This window comes from Ammospiza caudacuta, chromosome 3 (genome assembly GCF_027887145.1).
Source record: "Ammospiza caudacuta isolate bAmmCau1 chromosome 3, bAmmCau1.pri, whole genome shotgun sequence".
Classification (NCBI taxonomy): domain Eukaryota; kingdom Metazoa; phylum Chordata; class Aves; order Passeriformes; family Passerellidae; genus Ammospiza; species Ammospiza caudacuta.
Genome location: NC_080595.1, coordinates 50086062 through 50103334, shown reverse-complemented (window position 1 = coordinate 50103334; position 17273 = coordinate 50086062). Strand labels below are relative to the sequence as shown.

General features: G+C 35.1%; 1 protein-coding gene across 8 annotated transcripts in view; it reads left to right on the top strand.

Moving 5' to 3' along the window:
- RGS7 (regulator of G protein signaling 7) overlaps nt 1-17273 on the top strand; it is a 249874-nt gene that overhangs the window by 91073 nt on the left and 141528 nt on the right. For all 8 annotated transcript variants that reach the window (XM_058800926.1, XM_058800920.1, XM_058800928.1 and 5 more), the window contains exon 3: nt 7491-7587. In XM_058800926.1, coding sequence (XP_058656909.1) covers nt 7491-7587 — 97 coding nt within the window. The remainder of the gene's footprint in view (nt 1-7490; nt 7588-17273) is intronic.

The following is a 17273-nucleotide window of genomic DNA, read 5'->3' as shown; positions in this document are numbered from 1 at the left end:
CAAATGATCAGTACAACCCAGGAAACAGCCTGGCTTTGAAAGACTATATTTTTAAAGATTTATATTTTGCCTAAGAAATGTTATTTCTATCTCTGGTAGCACAGTCTAGAAGCTCAGATCTTGGCCTAACAGATTAATAAAAATTATTTATAGTTTAGCTGCTGTAAAAATACATATTTTATTCTGAATGAAGTATTTTTGCGGACATCTCTCTATTAATAAAAACAGTCCTTCACAAAGACCTTCTTAATCAAGCCGTATTTTCTTCTGAAGTGTCCATAGTAATGCTTCTCTTTCCTCTGTCATTCCAACCAAAATTTCATACATGTGATGGAAATAATTATTTTACTGAAAGCAGAAATGCAATTTCCAAAATTATCATTGATTTAGGTGGTTTTGAATTTTCACCATCTGGATATGTTTTTTAAGTCCTTTGGGTAAGCTCTCTCTGGGTTTTTTTGTGCAACAATAGCATTCAAGGTTTGAGAAATGTGCCTTTTTAATTAATTCTCATTAATAATTTCTAAGTTCCAAAAACCAGGTAAATAAAATGAAATGCTTTTCTTTATCTATCTGGAATTTAAACATGAGAACCATTTAGTTAAAGTAGTAGTTTTTCCATCAGTTCAGATATTTTATATTTTCTGTATCTGATTCTGACATTGACTAAATATAGGAAATGCTTCTTGGCTAGGAAAGGCCAGGGTAAAAAAAAATATGACGTATTAGTGCTATGAAAAAATTTAAAATCATATCTGAACTATTTTGCAAGTGATTAATTTAAAAAATAGCCTTTTTTTTTTGCTTAAGATATCTTTTTGTTGTTTGAAATTGCATTTTCATGAGGGCTAGGGAGCTGGGATTGCCAGCTGCCTGATTTTTCATAGGCTTAGTATAGCATTTTCTATAACCTTTTTTTGATTTCAAAGCTGAATCAGTGTGCTATATTCCTCCAAAGTTATATGATCTTTCTGCAATGCCAGTTGGGTTGTTTTTAGCAACTACTTCAGGCTGCTCTTCGCAGTCCAGCTATATAGCATTGATATACATTCAGTAAACTGAGTGTATGTCTTATATATCCAGATGTAGGATTCTTAGGTGAGATAAAAATTTAATTGAAAAGAGTGATAGTAATATAACCCTTGCAGTGTTATAGATTTGCTGGCAGTGTTCTGATATGTTGAGTTCTCAAAAAAATTACAGTGATACAGGCAAACTCGGACTATTTTTCTGAATTAGAATGAGGAAATTTTTTTTCTTTGTTTTCTTTTTTTTTTTTGTTTTGTGGAGGAGTGGAATGCAGTATTAAGTGTTTTCAGATCAACTTATCCAAACAAGTAACAGTGAGAAATAACTGTAGAATGATGGAGGAAATAGAAAGTCACTGGGAGATCTTCAGTTTACCCAGTGTATGCAGCTGAGAAAGAGTGATGCATCAAACCATGAGCTCAAGACTAGCAGTCCTTAGGAGAAAAGATAGTTACTGGTTGGCATAAATTACTACCTACAGAATGTACTGTGTGGTATTGTCAAGATTTTCCATTCAATCTTGTGCACTTTCTGCTGACAAAGATTACCCTTTATTCAATCTGTACCTGGGGATCACTGACAGCTTTAGTTTCCAAACGGGCCACATGGTTACAGGTTAGTGACAGGAGCTCAAAGTATGCTTTCAAGTTGTCCTTCTTTCAAAAAGCATTATAATAGGTATTTGAAAAGCCCAAGAACTCCTTGTATGGTTTGTATTAAACTACGAGAACCTTTTAAATGAAATGCTGGTTTTGATGAGTCAGCATTTTGGTTACATGAATAAGACAAGATCATGCTTAAAATTATCATTCTAACCCACAGTTTTAAATCAGTGAAGTGTGCAGAGCCTATCTTACTGATGCAAGTTGAGTGATGGACATACAGAGTTGATAGTAAGGAGAAGCCCGGTGGGACTGTTCATTTAATTGGGCCTCAAAAATAATGGCACAAAACTGGCGTCAATTTTCAAATAAATTCAAAATAGCCTTAATTATTCTTAATAAATGACAAAGCTTTGCCCTGCATTCATTAATGTAAGCACAGGCTCATATACATAGACCCACTCTTGTTTTACAACCAGTCTGAAACATTACCTGTATGTTGAATCTGAAACAGTATGGGTAATTAGGGAAAATAAATTTGAATCTTTATTCAAAATAAATTTGAATGTAGAAAATTAGGCTCTTCAAACCATCTCCAATGCATCTATTTAATATGATTGGAACCTTTTGTGTTGGTTTATCACTTGATTTTATGATGTCAAATAATTATTTCAGCAAATAGAGGCTCTGAAGAAAATGAGACCAGTCATTCTTGTATTCTTTTAATTAAGTTATTCTATAATTTAATGTTCATCAGAGAGTACCTAGGGCTGTTTCCTGTGTTGGTAGACCAGAGATGCAACATTGCTGTCTTAGAAAACTCATGACTGACTGCTTTTATATCAGCAAGCTCAGAGAGTTTGTGCATGACTGTCATTAGCAGTTTGGTTAGTCTTGCATGTTTCCAGCCATCTTTCAGCACTGTATTTTAGTCAAGAATCTAAATGTACTTTTCTGAACTTCTGAATATTTTAAACTTTAAATAAATATTTTCATACCAAGTAGGAATAAAGAGTTGAGATAATCCAATTCTGCATTAAATGGAAAATGCTAAAACCTTTGACAGGAAGATACTAAACCATCTTGTTTCTACACATTTGATTTAGAAAAGAAGTTGTCAGCATTCTTAAACTGAACTTATTTATTTTACTTTGGTGACTTTGCCTCATCACTGGATAAACTGAACGTCTCCCATTAACCTTCTATTTCCACCTCCAAGGTTATTCCTTACTGATTTGATCTGGCAATCAGTTTGCCTGTACCTGTGCTTTTCAGTGAAGCAGTCAGAAGAAAAGAGGCCCTTACTTTGTAAGGAACCTTGTATCTGTCTCCTACCCTGCAAGTTTTGTTCAGCCCATGTTGCTTGGTGTACATCTCTGCACAGGGGACAGGCTGAGGAAAATTTCCTGCAACCTTCTGGCCAATTGCACTAATGACCTTGGACTCTGTGAAGTGTTAAAGTAGACAGGGGAGAAAATGGCTAAGGAAACATGTTGCATACTGTAGGAAATATATTGTGACTCTTTGTACTTGTTAACAAGTTTGGATCAGGTTTGTAGCTAGTTCCACTGGGCTATTCCACCCCTGCATTTGTGTAAAAGGAGAAAAAACGTTTTAGCAAAATGAAGAAAGCTGTAGTGTGGGTAGACCCCAGCACACTCAACCTAAGAGCAATCCCTGTTCTAAAGTATGCTAACTAGTACAAAATTATGCTTATTTCATTTTGGTATTCTTGAGTATAGTCTTAATTCCTTGGCGCAGAATTTATTTATTTTTAAGGGACAGAAATCAAATTAACACATCCGTGTATGTGTAAGTAGGCCAAGGCTTCAAGTTTTTACTACATATCTCTTGAACTAGCTTATTTCCAGATGAATTACTTTTTCTACTATTCTTGTGTCTAGTGATCATTTTTATTTGGAGTAGATTTAGGTTCAATTTTAGTGGAAGAAGAAAGCTCTTTTCCTGCGCCAACAAGGGTTTTGATTTTCACTTTTGCTGTGTTTGAATTAATGAAAAAAAGAAAACCCAAACCAAAACCAGTTCTTAAGATGCGGTGATGCTGAATTATGCTTCAAGTTGATAATTTTTGCAAGATGTGCAGATGAGCAGCAATGAAATTATTATTTAGATTTGAAAGTTTAAAGATCGGGGTTTCACCCCACAAACCACATGGCACAGTGGCACTGAGGAACCACAAAAATTCTGCTCTTAGGAGCTATATTCCTTTCACCTAGCTGTAAGTAGCTGAAAGATACTGCCCCTGGTGTGTTGTCAAGACCTCCACTGGTCCTGGGGTAAGTTGGGCATGCCTAGCTCCCAGTGTGTTCAGAGCAAACTCAGTTGTCATTGTTCAATAACTCCTGTATCCTGTAGCCCTTCTATTACAGGATATTGTTATCTGCCTTCTTTTTGCTTTAGAAAAGATGCATTGTCACTGTTGTCATAGAGTTAGGCTTTGAAATAGATTTCACAGAGTCTTTATGTGTCAAGATGAAGGCTGCAAATTATCTTCACAAGGAGACAAGTGAAGCTTTAAATATTAATATTGGAAGTTTGTTCTGAGTTGTCTATGCATCAGAAGTTTTGTGAGTTTTTGTTAGGGTTGGAATTATCTCACTGGTAAAAATATGGCACAAATTTTGAAGAAGACATTTATTTAGAAAGCTTTCTGTAGGATCTGTGCTTCACTGAAATGTCTTTCTAGCTATACTTTCCCAGTTAATGATGTATAATGATGACTGAAAAACTAAAATATATGCTTTTACAGCTTCCTGTTCTCGAGCATATTGACCTTCATTTGCAGAGTGATCGAGACAAATTATTTGTGGGTTTATTTGTGTTACTTGAGAATGTTTAGCATTAAAAAGGATCCCACTACAAGATGAGCATCAGACAGATTTAGCCAGGTAAGAGCATGTGAATAGAAAAAAAATCCAATTCTGAGGTGAAGTGAAGAAGCGTCTATTTAATTTTTGACCATTGGGTCAGGTGACTCAGAAACAAACAATGATACATCAGGAAGGAAAATTATTATATCAGGCAGCAGCATGTGTTTCCCAGATTAGGCTTCTTGAGCAAAATTAGATTAAGATTTTCTTTAATCATTCTAATTAAAATATTCTGCCCTTTTCATTGTCTTAGGTCATTGTTGATGAATGACAGAGGAGTGCGTTGACTTCTGCTTCCCAAATATAATAAAGTTTGATGGTTTTCAGTGGAAGAGATTATATATTTGCTGAATTTAAAGCAGCTGTAACAGAAACAGCAACTGCATATTTTGAAAGTTAAACTGTGCTCCTGCATATATTAGATTGGATAGGTTTGAATCTTTAATTTAAACTTTTTCTTTTAAATTTCCCTTCATTTTCTAGAGCTCTTATGTTAAGATTTAAGATAACCACAAACCACAAGTAACTTCTTAGATTTCCATGCAAGAGGTCAACTGTATCTAATTAGTGGACTGCTGTTGTGTTGTGAGTTCAGAACATTCCTGCTCACTTAGGAGGTAATCTTTGCTCACTGAGTTACCCAGGCAGTTCCCAATAATGCTGGCTGCAGGGTGAGCTGCCTTTTGCACAGACAGAACATTAATATGAGCTTGATATAAAGGGTATAAAAGTGTAATTTTGCAGTGCAGACATCCTAGAGTTCACTTTGCTAATCAAAACCAGAGGACTCTCCCAGAGCTTCAGTCTCTCAGAGTTAGATTTTTTGCTATTTAGATTCAATCCTGTCCATGAAGAAAGTTTAGGAAAGCACATGTAATAGTTAGTAGTTTCTTCCATGTACTCTCAAAAGACTGACTACTGACAGCACTGGGCATTTAACATTTGCACTCATGTGTTCTTGAGCAAGCAGTAACTGTATCTCTCCACCTGCAATGCTGTGTTTGAGAAGTGTGGCCTGTGTTTGTAGCAATCCTTATTATGTTGAAAATTTACCTTTAGCATGTGTCCTTATGTACAAATTGTTTTCTGTACTTTGTCCAAGTGTAATGTACATTATTCACTCCATGGTTCTAGCAACGTTCTCACAAGCTTACTCTGCATGCATGGAATTTATCACCAAATATGATCAGCAAAAATATTTACTTGAATTTCAGTGAATTCCTATTCACTTAAGGGCAAAATAAGACAGTTTACCATCAGAATTTGGAAGGAGTTGATACAAACCTTCAGTTACTATGTGGATAAAAAATGTAGGGACAGATGTCATTTCACAGACAATGGCTGACAAGCATAGATATGCTTGACAATTTTCTATTAATAGCCTTTTCTATTTAAATAATTAAATACCATATCAGATGAATATTGGTTCTTTTCTTCTGTTACATTTTGCACATTTTTTAATTCTGAACAATAGACTCAGTTTTCACACCTTGCTAATAATATCTACTCTTTGTGCTTACTTTTTGGTTTGGACAATGACACTGGATTTGTATCCCTTAGGTTGTTAATATGTGATCTATAAAAACATGGAACATTGGAACCTCTAGATACTCTATGTATAAGTAGCTTTTTTCATGAGCAGTCTTGCTAAATGATTTTGTTTTCTTTTTTTCTTTTTTTTTGGTATGGATATTTGTTCTTTTTCCTATGTACACCCATGGTGACCCAAATGCTGTTCCCTTTCCTGGATCTACATAACTCCTTTATTGGTCCAATTAAAGCACAGCTGTGCCCAATGCTGGTTTGCTGTTTGCTGATGTGGGACATTAGCAAATTAGGACTTTAGAGGGAAAAGGGGCATGACAGAATTTTTTTCTGTTATTCTGTTTCCACAGTACAGCCCAGCCACAAATTTTAATGAAGTTTTTGGGAATCTATTAGGGGTATAGAAGTGACATACAAAAATTTTTTAAACTTTGAATAATAAAAGAGTATAAAAGACCCTGTCACTCAGAGTTGTTCATATGGAGCATTTTGGTTATTTAAGATAAAAGACAGAATAGTTGTAATTGATGATTTTGTCATCATTTTATTAAACATTTTGAGAAGTTAGATATTCAAAGAAAGAAAGAAAGGAAGGTGAAAATTATCAAATCTGTAAACTTCAATTATGAAATGGGAAAAACTGGCCTAGTAAGCCAGTGACTCTATTTAAATATTCTCCTTTTTCCAGTGAATGAGTTTTCCAGTCATAGTTCATAGGAAAGTAGACCTTTGATTTGGGCACAATTTATAAAATGTATGGTCCAAATTAGCCTAAAAAGTGATCTGGAAAACTGAGCCAATGTAAAAATCAATACATTAAAAAAATCAGAAAATTGATTTAAAGTATTTTTTCTACCTACTCCATTATTGTCTGTAAAGGAATGCTAGGTTTTTGGCTCTGCTGTCTCCAGGAATTACAACATGTTGTATTTTTTCCCCCTTCTCAAAACAAAAGAAGGAATTTTAGCTTTGAAGTTAAAAGCTCTTCTTTGTCTTGAAAATTCTATTTGAGTACTCTATCAGTCCCCTAAAAGCCTGTATGTGTCTATTTTATATGCTTTTATATGTGGTACAATACCGTTAAAACAATCAAAACATGAAGTTTAATATCCAACAATGGTTTTTGAAAAGTTGTTTTACGTACTTTAACTAAATCTAACTTTAGCTAAGTTGTTCTGCATTGCTGTTTATTTCTCAAGCATCCTTGAATACATATATTTTCTACTGTTTTTCATGAATAAATTACTTGCAGTTTTAGCCTGTTCAATAAAATTATAGAATATAAATTAAAGAAAGAACTAGAAAGAGAGGACATATCATTCTGAGAGACTGATCTAGATTTCTTGGAGATTTACTTTAGGAAATAATTATGGATTTATTTTTTCTTTATATTTTTAAATTTGTTTTTTATTTCTCTTTTCAGATGGAAGATGTCATAGCCCGCATGCAAGACGAGAAAAATGGGATTCCTATTCGGACAGTGAAAAGTTTTCTTTCCAAGATTCCCAGTGTCTTTTCTGGTAAGAATCAAAGTGAATTTCATACTATTTTAGTTTTGTGTAAGGGGATGCTCTAGTGAAAAACGCTTTTAAATAAGTACTGTCAAGATTCAGTCATCTGATCTGGAGGAGACATTATTTATCCTTTGAATAGTTTAATTATAGAAGTCTGATGTTTCTCTCAGATTGGAGTGGATTTACACAGAGATGTTTTTGTCCTGAAAAGTAGGTGAAGGGAATACTTAATTTGCTACAAAAAGTTAATTATTTCAGACTGGGAATTTTTTATGGCAGGTCATGTCTGGTTTTTAGCCAACTTCCATAGCAAGTGTAAGTTTAGTGTGTTGGCCAGTACACGAAGATAAGAAATTTCATAGTGGCAGAACAAAAGAAAAATCATCACCACGCTCTGCAACTGGTGCTGATCAGGAGCTGTGACATTTATTACAATATTCACAATCTGCTTCTGCAGCTCAGTGCCTGTGCTTGTGAAACTAAGTGCTGAGATCTTTGTGGGGATTTGCACGACAGCTGTAAACTCAATAGCTGCTTTAGGTCAGTACAGTCATAGGCACAAAAATCCATCTATTTATTAATTAATTAGCATGTAATTACTCTGCTATTTACGTGATTTTATGACAATTTATGCATTTATGTATGTGGGTATATACTCCACTGAGTATTGACTTTCTTTGAAATAGATGCCAATGTTTAATCAAATTTTTCCATAATCTTTAGGAGTGTATCCTTATACAGAAAGTATTATACAAGTTTCTACAATCTAGAACACCAAGAAGAACTCTATATTTTAATTTTCAACCTGTGGAATTTTTTTACTAGTGAATAATCCTGTCATAAAGAAAGATAGTGTCCTAAGAGTGAACAAAAGTGCTTCCTGATTTTAGAAAATAAATTTTAGATTTTAGGAACTTGCACAAAAAATAGCCTCTGGAGAATGGGCCTTTATTTGCCTGGAGTTGGTGCAGCATGGTATCTTATTGAAGAACTCATATTAATTGTTAATCTCTGCCTTAACTTGTGTATAATAGATTTCAGAGTAGACTGACCAAAATATCTTTTTTTTTTTTTTTTTTTTTAAACTGGAATAGGCATACTTTTAAAGGTTGAGTTAGAATATATATTGAGTTCTACATAGCAGTTACTGATGTACCAACTTTTCTATTGATGCCTTAATTTTATTAGCTTCAGAGGGAAAAAAAATCATAGGACATTTCATTTTTTTTCTCTTTTCTGATTTTCTGTCTTAAATACCAGGGACTGCCAGTAATTTTTGCTACACATGACTGAAACTCCCACCAGAACAGCATAACTGTCACATCAGTTCAACTAATCTACTTTCCTGTCAGTTCTCTCTCCTGAATGGAAACTGAAAGCTTCAACTCTGTGTCCTAAGTCACTAATTTCATTTAATGTTCTAGGAGTTTGTATATGTAGCAAACAAATATCAGCTTAACTCAAAGCTGTTGATTGCTAGGAAACATGGGAATAGTGTCTAAGGGCCAAAACAACAATAATGCAAATATATTTACCAAAAAATTAGAGTACTGTTAATACCCTCAAAAGCATCAAAGTATATGCTCTTCAGTTTAAATATATATACTTATATGCTCATATATTTTATATATAGGGGTGTGTGTGTGTGTTATGCGTGTCTGTGCATAAAAGATGTCTTGTACACACCATCTGTCCTGGATTATGCCCCATAAATACTGGAGCTTTCTACTGTTTGGTATTTTTTCCTTAATGGGGAGAAGCAAAACAGATAACTCTGTTATATATAACAGATAACCACAGTGAAATGATATTCCTTCAAGTACTTAGGAAAGACTATACAAGTCCTTTAAACCACTTGTAAAAGCTAAGGATGTCCATAAATTGTCGTAGGAATAGGGTCTTATGTGATACAGGTGTCATTGTTTTGTTATATGTATTTATTTAATGTACTTCCATTTCATAGTATTGCTTCTAAAAAGAGCAAGTGATGAACTAGTTGAAAGAGCAGTCCTTATAATTGCTGAATTACTGACCATCTCTAAAGATGACTGCATTAGCAAAATCAGCCTGAGGAGTGGTATTTGAATTTCATAGAATGTTGTGATTGTAATAAATAGGATGATGTAACCATACTATCTCATTTACTGAGTCATTCCTGAAATATTTTCACAAGTAAAATATGAACAGTGAGAAACATTTGAAGTACAGAAATATCTATTTCCCTATACACTATACAGATTTTTGTTCTTCAGAAAAATATAATCCTAAATTAAAGATTATTCCACTTTGTGAAATTTTGAAAAGATGAGGAATCATTTTGCTTTATGTTGCATATATTCTGTACATTCGCAGAGAGCAAATAAAAATTTGAAACTTTCAAGGCTCAAAGGGAAAATGTAGGCACGAGATTTTGCACCTTCTATATGATTATGCATTTTGATGAACAAAGGAAGGACATACTGTTTTTGTCCTCATGCTTTGGAAATGTTTTGGAGGAGTGAATAAGATAATGTATATAGACATCTTACTGGTCAGCAATAGTGATTGCATGAAGGTTGTCAGGTGCATTCGTTATTAACATGAATTAGAGTATTAAGAATAAAAAGGAGGTGATTTTCCTGGTCCATGGTTCACCTTTAGACCTGAAAATGGATTAAAAAACACTTGCCTAAAATGATGAATTTAGGGAGTCTGACATATGAATCATAGAGATTAGGAGCTCTAAAATATAATTTATATTTTTTCTAGGGAGAGACACAAGAAAATGCCAAAGATTTGCTGTTCACTTTGAAGCAGAAGGAATCATTCAGAGTTTACTGACAAATCAGTTGTTGAGTGTTTGTTTTGGAAGCCTTTGTGAGGTGGCGTGGGTGGTTTACCCAGTCCTTGTGCCGGAAGCTTCATAAGCTAATCAGAACATGAATATTTCATTAAGAAGATGTAGCGATGTCTTGTGGTCATTAGGAATATCAGTGTGATTCTTCATAGGACTTTAAAGTGTGCAATTCTTGGGTGAGCTTGCTGATAAAACCTGTGGAGAATGTGCCAGTTGAGTGGTGTGTAAGCTTGATGTGGAACATGAGCATTTTTATTAAGGAGCAGGGAGAATTATTGAGAAATGTAAGTTGAGTTAAAGAATACACACAGAGGGAGAATAAAAACTTTTCAAGAAAAACATGCTCATACTTATTATTACTGGGTGTTTCTGATGCAGGGCTCATTGATCTTGGAATGTAGTCACAGCTTGAACCGACAAAAATAGGAGAAGGAGATCAGTGGAAAGGTGTGTTTTTGACATCTCCTGGGATAAAGAGAAAATGAAAACATTAATTTACCTTTCACTGGAAAATATGATCCATGTGAAGTCTTAAGTTTTTTTCTCATTCCTGTAGGTGAGGCTGATATAGTATCTTTTCCATATAAATATTTTGTTTTCCCATTTTTTAGAAAGATTATTGCAGTTATTACATCTATTTTTTGTTAAACGTTTGCTATTATTACATCCATTTTTTGTTAAATGTTTTTCTTAATCTCAGAAAATGCTCATTTCCCTTTTACCTGGGAAATCATGAAAATAACGAGATATTGCATTTTGATTAGCAAATGTATTAATATAATGATTAATTGCCAGTAGCAATATGCTTGGTAAAAAATTAAAGAATTTATGTTTCTGAACATAAAAAAATCCAACTTAAAGCAGAATGGCAGTCTCAGTAGCCTGGACAGATGTCGTGAAAGACTCCAGAGGAAAGCAGTGTTATAATCGCTCATCATTCTCACAAATCACAGGTGGGTGAGCCCAAGGAATGAGTCACAGGGGCTACCTGCAACAGTATTGCTTGTTATACAGAGGCAGGCAGCAAAAAGTGAGGAGCAGTACAGTGAGGATTGGATGACTCAGGGGAATAATAATAGCAGAGTTTCATCTGTCATTAGTTTTGATCTTTTCCAGTTGAGTAATGAATTGTTAACATCTGATGACTTCTCAGTGCTGCCTGTGAAATTACTTGATTGGTTTATCCACTTCAGTACTGGAGATTACCAACCTGAAGCACAAAGTGAAATAGAAAGCCCTACTTGGTTTGACAAGAAGCAAAAACCACAAGGCATAACACTTCGATCAGCTGGTGACTTTGGAGCAAAGTAGTATTGCATTATAGGTAAATGAAAGGATTTTGGAATTTCTGGTTTTGAGAGATTTTTGAGAGTAAATGAATCATTTTGGACAATCTAGGATTCCCAGATCCCAAGTCTTGAATTTTATAGACTTTGTTTTTAACTTCTGTTTCTCTCATGCTGGGTTGATGACAGGTTCCTACATCGTTGTTCTATCTATTTCTTCATCTCTCTTTTCTTGCATTGTCCTAAAGTGTGATTTAATGGTAGAATCATTGCTGATTTCTTTGTTCCGAATGAGCCTCTCGTTACTTGCAAACCAAGCCTTCAGAGTTAAAACTGCAAGCTCACTGCCTTGATGAGGTTCCACTCTTATGATGAAAAGCTTGCTGTCAGTTCAGCAGGGACAAAAGCTGGATCATTTCCTCTCCTGTGCCCTCTCAGATGAGCAGATTGGAGCAGGAACTTGCCATGTTTACTGTTTCACTTTTCAAAGCAGAATTTTGAGAACAAAAAGTTAATAAGCCTCTATTCCCAATGGAATAGTTTGTTTGAAGTTCTACCACCAGTCTCTTGCATTTGTAATTTTTTCATAGTGACTGATTTGCATTCAAACGTTCATAATCTTTTCAGAGTGGATTTTTTTTTTGTTTATGATTTATAGTCATGAGTAGAAGAGATTGACTAATTGGAGCCATAAGATAGGACACACAGTCATTTCCAAGTATTGACATAATTAAGTGATTAATGAGTGGTGGTTTCTATGCCTTACAGAAAACCAAAGCGGATTTTTGAGTGCTGCCTGCATCCCTTGACGTTCTGTTTCTGTTTTTCTGCCTGTCTTGGCCTCGTGACTGGGATGGTTACTGAGGGTGATCTTAAGCTGCTTAAAACTTGACAGAACTTTTGTATTTTACAGAAAATCAGGATTGTGACAGCTTTACCATTGGGAAGTGCAGAATGAACAAGCTGGGGTGGGCTGGGATCAAATAAGATGGATGCTCCTCAGAAAGAAATTAAAAACTCCTTCCACTATCTTTATTAGTAGAATTAAATGAGAGTAATCCTATAAGAGTAATAGAATTGTTTGGGTTGGAAGGGATCTTAAAGATTATCTAGTTCCAGTGTCCCTGCTATGGGCAGGGATACAACCCCACTAGATCCTGCTGCCCAGGGTCCCATCAAACCTGACCTTGAACACTTCCAGGGATGCTGCAGCCAAAATTTATCTAGGCAGCCTGTTCCACGATGATTGTGCTCTCCATTTTCATTTTAAGGAATGTATTAATATCAGACCTTTATTAAATTACTATTGGAATGAAAGGCTTTTCAAAATGTTATTTTAAACAGAACAACAAATACTAATTTTAAGGTTATTACTTCTTCCTAACCAAACAACATAGCAAAAAATTTTATTCATATGCTTACTTTTTGATTCAGTGGTAATTGCCATTGGGAGCTTTACTAAAAAGAAGGAAATAAAGTATAAAAAAGTCCAAGGCAATTTTGCAAAATTGTCCTAGGAAACTGAAATATACTGAAAACCCATTTAAAAAGTCTTTTAAAGTAATCTATGTGCAAAACAATCATCATAAATTTCTGTTCCCTTAAAATATGAAAAGATTATTTTCATAGACATTTGCAAAAGAGATAGGTATAGAAATCCTGCAATGATGGAAAAAAACCCTTAGTAGCTATTGACTTACTGTGAGATGGAAAATTGCTAGGAACATTCATCTTTGAGGTTTGTCCACATAAAACACGCAGCTTGAATTAAATGGTCTTTTTTCCCAAATGCATGCTTCCTCCCAGACTCCTGTTTCCAGAGAATTTGCTCTGGGCCTTGTTGATCAGCCATAGAAATTTTTTGTTGCCTTTTCCTACTATGTTGTTTCATAATGAAAATACTTCCCTGCCTTTGCTACGTCTTCTTACTAATCTCCTTGTGTGTAAGATTTTGCCACTGTTTCAAGTGGAACAAGATTGCAGCTTTGAAGTATTAGAAAATTTAAGAGGAGCAGGGGAAAACCTACTGCATTCAGCAAAGCCAAAAATTTACCTACTTTGGCACCCTTGACACTCAGTCTCTGGACCCTGGGTGTGTGACATTCATGGAAAATGTGGGGTGAAAAGGGAGCCCTGAATCAGCCTCACATAAACCTGAAATTATCAGAAATTCCACAATCTTTCACAGCTTCAATATCAGTAGCGTGCCATTTTTTTCTGTTGTTAACACTGGTTAATAATAGTGTTCTGCTGGTTTTCCATTGGCAACAATGAATAGTACTTTGAGAAAGCAGAGAAAATAGCCCCATCCAAACATAAGTATAACGCTTATTTATGCCATTTGCATTTGCCCATGGAGGCAGTGCATACTATATCAGCTTAATAGAAACCCTCTTAAGCTGATATAAACTGCATCTGTAGTAGTGATAGCTTAGCTAAAATCTGTTATGTGCACAAAGCCCTGTAGGAAGAAAAGGCTAGATTATGTCTAACAACAAGTGAATATACAGAAATATGTTCAGGAGTTCTGTGAAAAAGGTTTTCTTTCCTTGCTATATCTTGGAAATCTCTTTAAAATGAATATTACTGATGCTGGATAGCAATGGTTAGAACAAGTGGAATAATTATCAGTGAGAATTTGTTGGGGATGTGTATTTTAAGTATTTGTTTTCATTAGGAAACAGAGCAAAGTAAACTATTTAACTCCACATGTTTAAGAGGTACTTTTATGACTTTAAAGATGTTTAAATCGCATCAGAATTTTTACACAGAGCAATTTGAGGGAGGAGTGCTTTCTCAGGGGAAAGGGTTGGTACTGTGTCTGCCATCATTAATTTCTGAGACAGGAGGGAAATTTGCAGCTCATATTAAGAATGGGGAGAGGAAGTGTGTAGCTGAAGACAAATGAAGTCCTCTTTCAGCATTAGTAATGTTGCCACAATATGAAATCTGTTTCATTGTACTCTTATTAAGTAGTCTCTGGATACTATTTCAAGAAGGAACATCCACTTGGACAAAAGGAAAAGAAAACCAATCTGGTTCCTCTAAGGTCATAACCCTTGAGTCCTAAAAAGTATCCATAGTCTTGCCAAAAATCAAAACTTTGCAATGATACATGGGATTTTTAAATGTCAGTTTGCAGAGTGCAGTGTAATTCTAAAGCTGAGAATATGGATTAGCAGGTTTGCGTACTGAATATATTGTCGGTTAGAATGAAATAAAATAGTTACAGGGAATTTCTGCATGCAATGCTGTAGTTAAGCAGATACTGTAATTGGTTTATAAACAGACACAATAATTATTGATGCAATTATATTTTGGAGTACACGGTGAGAAATATCTAATTTTTAAATTTACGTGACATTTTACCCTATTGTCCGGTGGCATGTTTTTGGTTGCGTGCTGACTATTAACTATAATTTAGCAGGCAGTGTAGACATATGGTAAGTATTGCTGGTACAGGCAGAAATAGCATATTATTTACAGGCATCCTGCTAGGTATAATAGAGTGTAAGCAAATTTTCTTTTCTCTTTATGATGATACATATGTGTCTGGAATAATAGTCCCCTTTTCCTCTTAAATTATGTCTAACATTGATTCCTTTTTTGACTTATGGAGCATAATTTCTTTCTAATTCAGTTTTACTTTTTTAGTACACAATTTTCTATCTTATTGTCTTTAAATCTGTTGTTTCAAAGTAAATTGAAATATTTAAATGAACTTAGTGCAAAAAGAAAGTGGTTCTGTATTTGCAGATTTCAATCTTCAATTTTTACAGGCTCATGTGTATAGTTGGCCAGCAGTTAAAATAATCAAACTAAGTAAAATCATTCCCCAGAGAATATGGCCCTTATGCAAGAAATCAAGTTAGCAGGGTTTACAAGATTACTTGTGATTTAGCCCCTAATTCTGTTGGTTCCAGCTGTGAGGAAAGAGACATTGTCATTGCACTTGCATCAGAAGACTGCAGACTTGTCTTTGCAAAAGGAAGCAAGAAATAAATTGTAGTAACTGCAATTGTTTATATTTCTGTTGTTGCTGAAGTTATCTATAGGCTAGTTTTGCATGGTACTGAAGCAGTTCTGCTGCTGTTTTCTGTCAGCTACATTCCTGAAACACACATTAAATTAGAAAGTCACCCTTGTGGGAAGTAAAGGTAACTTCATGAAGAATACATACTGTGACTGACAATCTATCACTATGCAAATAAAGGGTCCATTGATAGTAATAACTTTTCTTCTTTAACAAAATTATGTTAAATGGAATTATGGTATCAAGAACAATTTGTTAACAGGAAATAAGGGTGCTCAAATGCACGATGAATGTTGCTTACAATGCTCCACGCATTTGACAAAGCCTATTTTACTCCTGAGCTTCAAAATAAAAGTCAATAATTGAGTTAATTGTTTAAAAACCTAGTTTCTAGTCTATGCAGTTGGAGAGTAAGCCTTGATGTTACAAAACCAACACGTAGGCTGGCTGTAGTTACTGTGTTTTCTCTGATCCCAGCCCCACAGTTTGAGCAGTTCCCGAGGCCAGAGGATGTTGGCAGCTTTGGAGGCACAAAGCCTGGCATTCCTGCTGGGTGCCTTGCCGCACAGCATCTGTGTCCTTTTGTCTTAAAGGATGAAGACCTCAGTGGGGATGCTCTTGGTTTGCTTATTTCCTCTTCTGGGGAAGATCACTGGAGTAGGTGCTGCTTCCTTGCGCGGCTCTCCATAGCAAAGACCACAGTGGGAAACAGGCAGAGCAGGTGTCTGAGGAACAGAGCAGAAACCTAGGAATCCTCCAGAATCCAGGTAGATGGCACAGAAGAATGACTTGGTTGTGGGAAGGAGAACACAGTCATTGCTGAGACTTGGCTAGTGAAGCCAAACTAATTGGAAAGCATTAAGAATATTAAAAAAAAAAAAAAAAGGCAGGGAAATTAGTATTAAACTCCCCTCCCCAAGCAGACATATTGTGAGATAATATTTTTTATTAAAAGGCATGGTGGTGCTTGAGTGTAGAAGCAGACACATGGGACTTTTTTGCATTCTTTTTTCTTCAGAGTCAATTACCCTAATATGTGCATGCAAGGCTGTCATGGATACCAGCATCCATATGCTTGTCTGATACCAGAATTCTTGCCTTTTGAGATTTTATAACAAAAAGTGAGACAGCCATAATGTGGAACTAGTTTAAAAACATATAGAACTCAGTCTCTAGGTCTATATGTCAGATGCTTTGCCTTTTCATCAAGACCATCTTCTTGTAGGTTTTGGACTTATTATGAAAAGAAGGTTGCAGATCCTAATAAGTGTACAGTAAAATGCTCAGTTGTTTTCTGAGCTGTATCTCTAGACCAGGCAATATGCTGTGAATAGAGAAAAGGCATTGAGCCAAACCTGCCTGTTAATGGCTTGATCACGTGAAATCCACCTTCTGCTTTTCTTCCCACATTTTTACCCTGTCCTCATTTTTCTAGTTGCTTTAATCAGTAATCAAGTTGAATTCTCATTTTTTTCATACACTTTAGAGAAAAATAACTTCCTTTGTTCTCTATTCACTTGTTTTTTGAGTAGTAGTA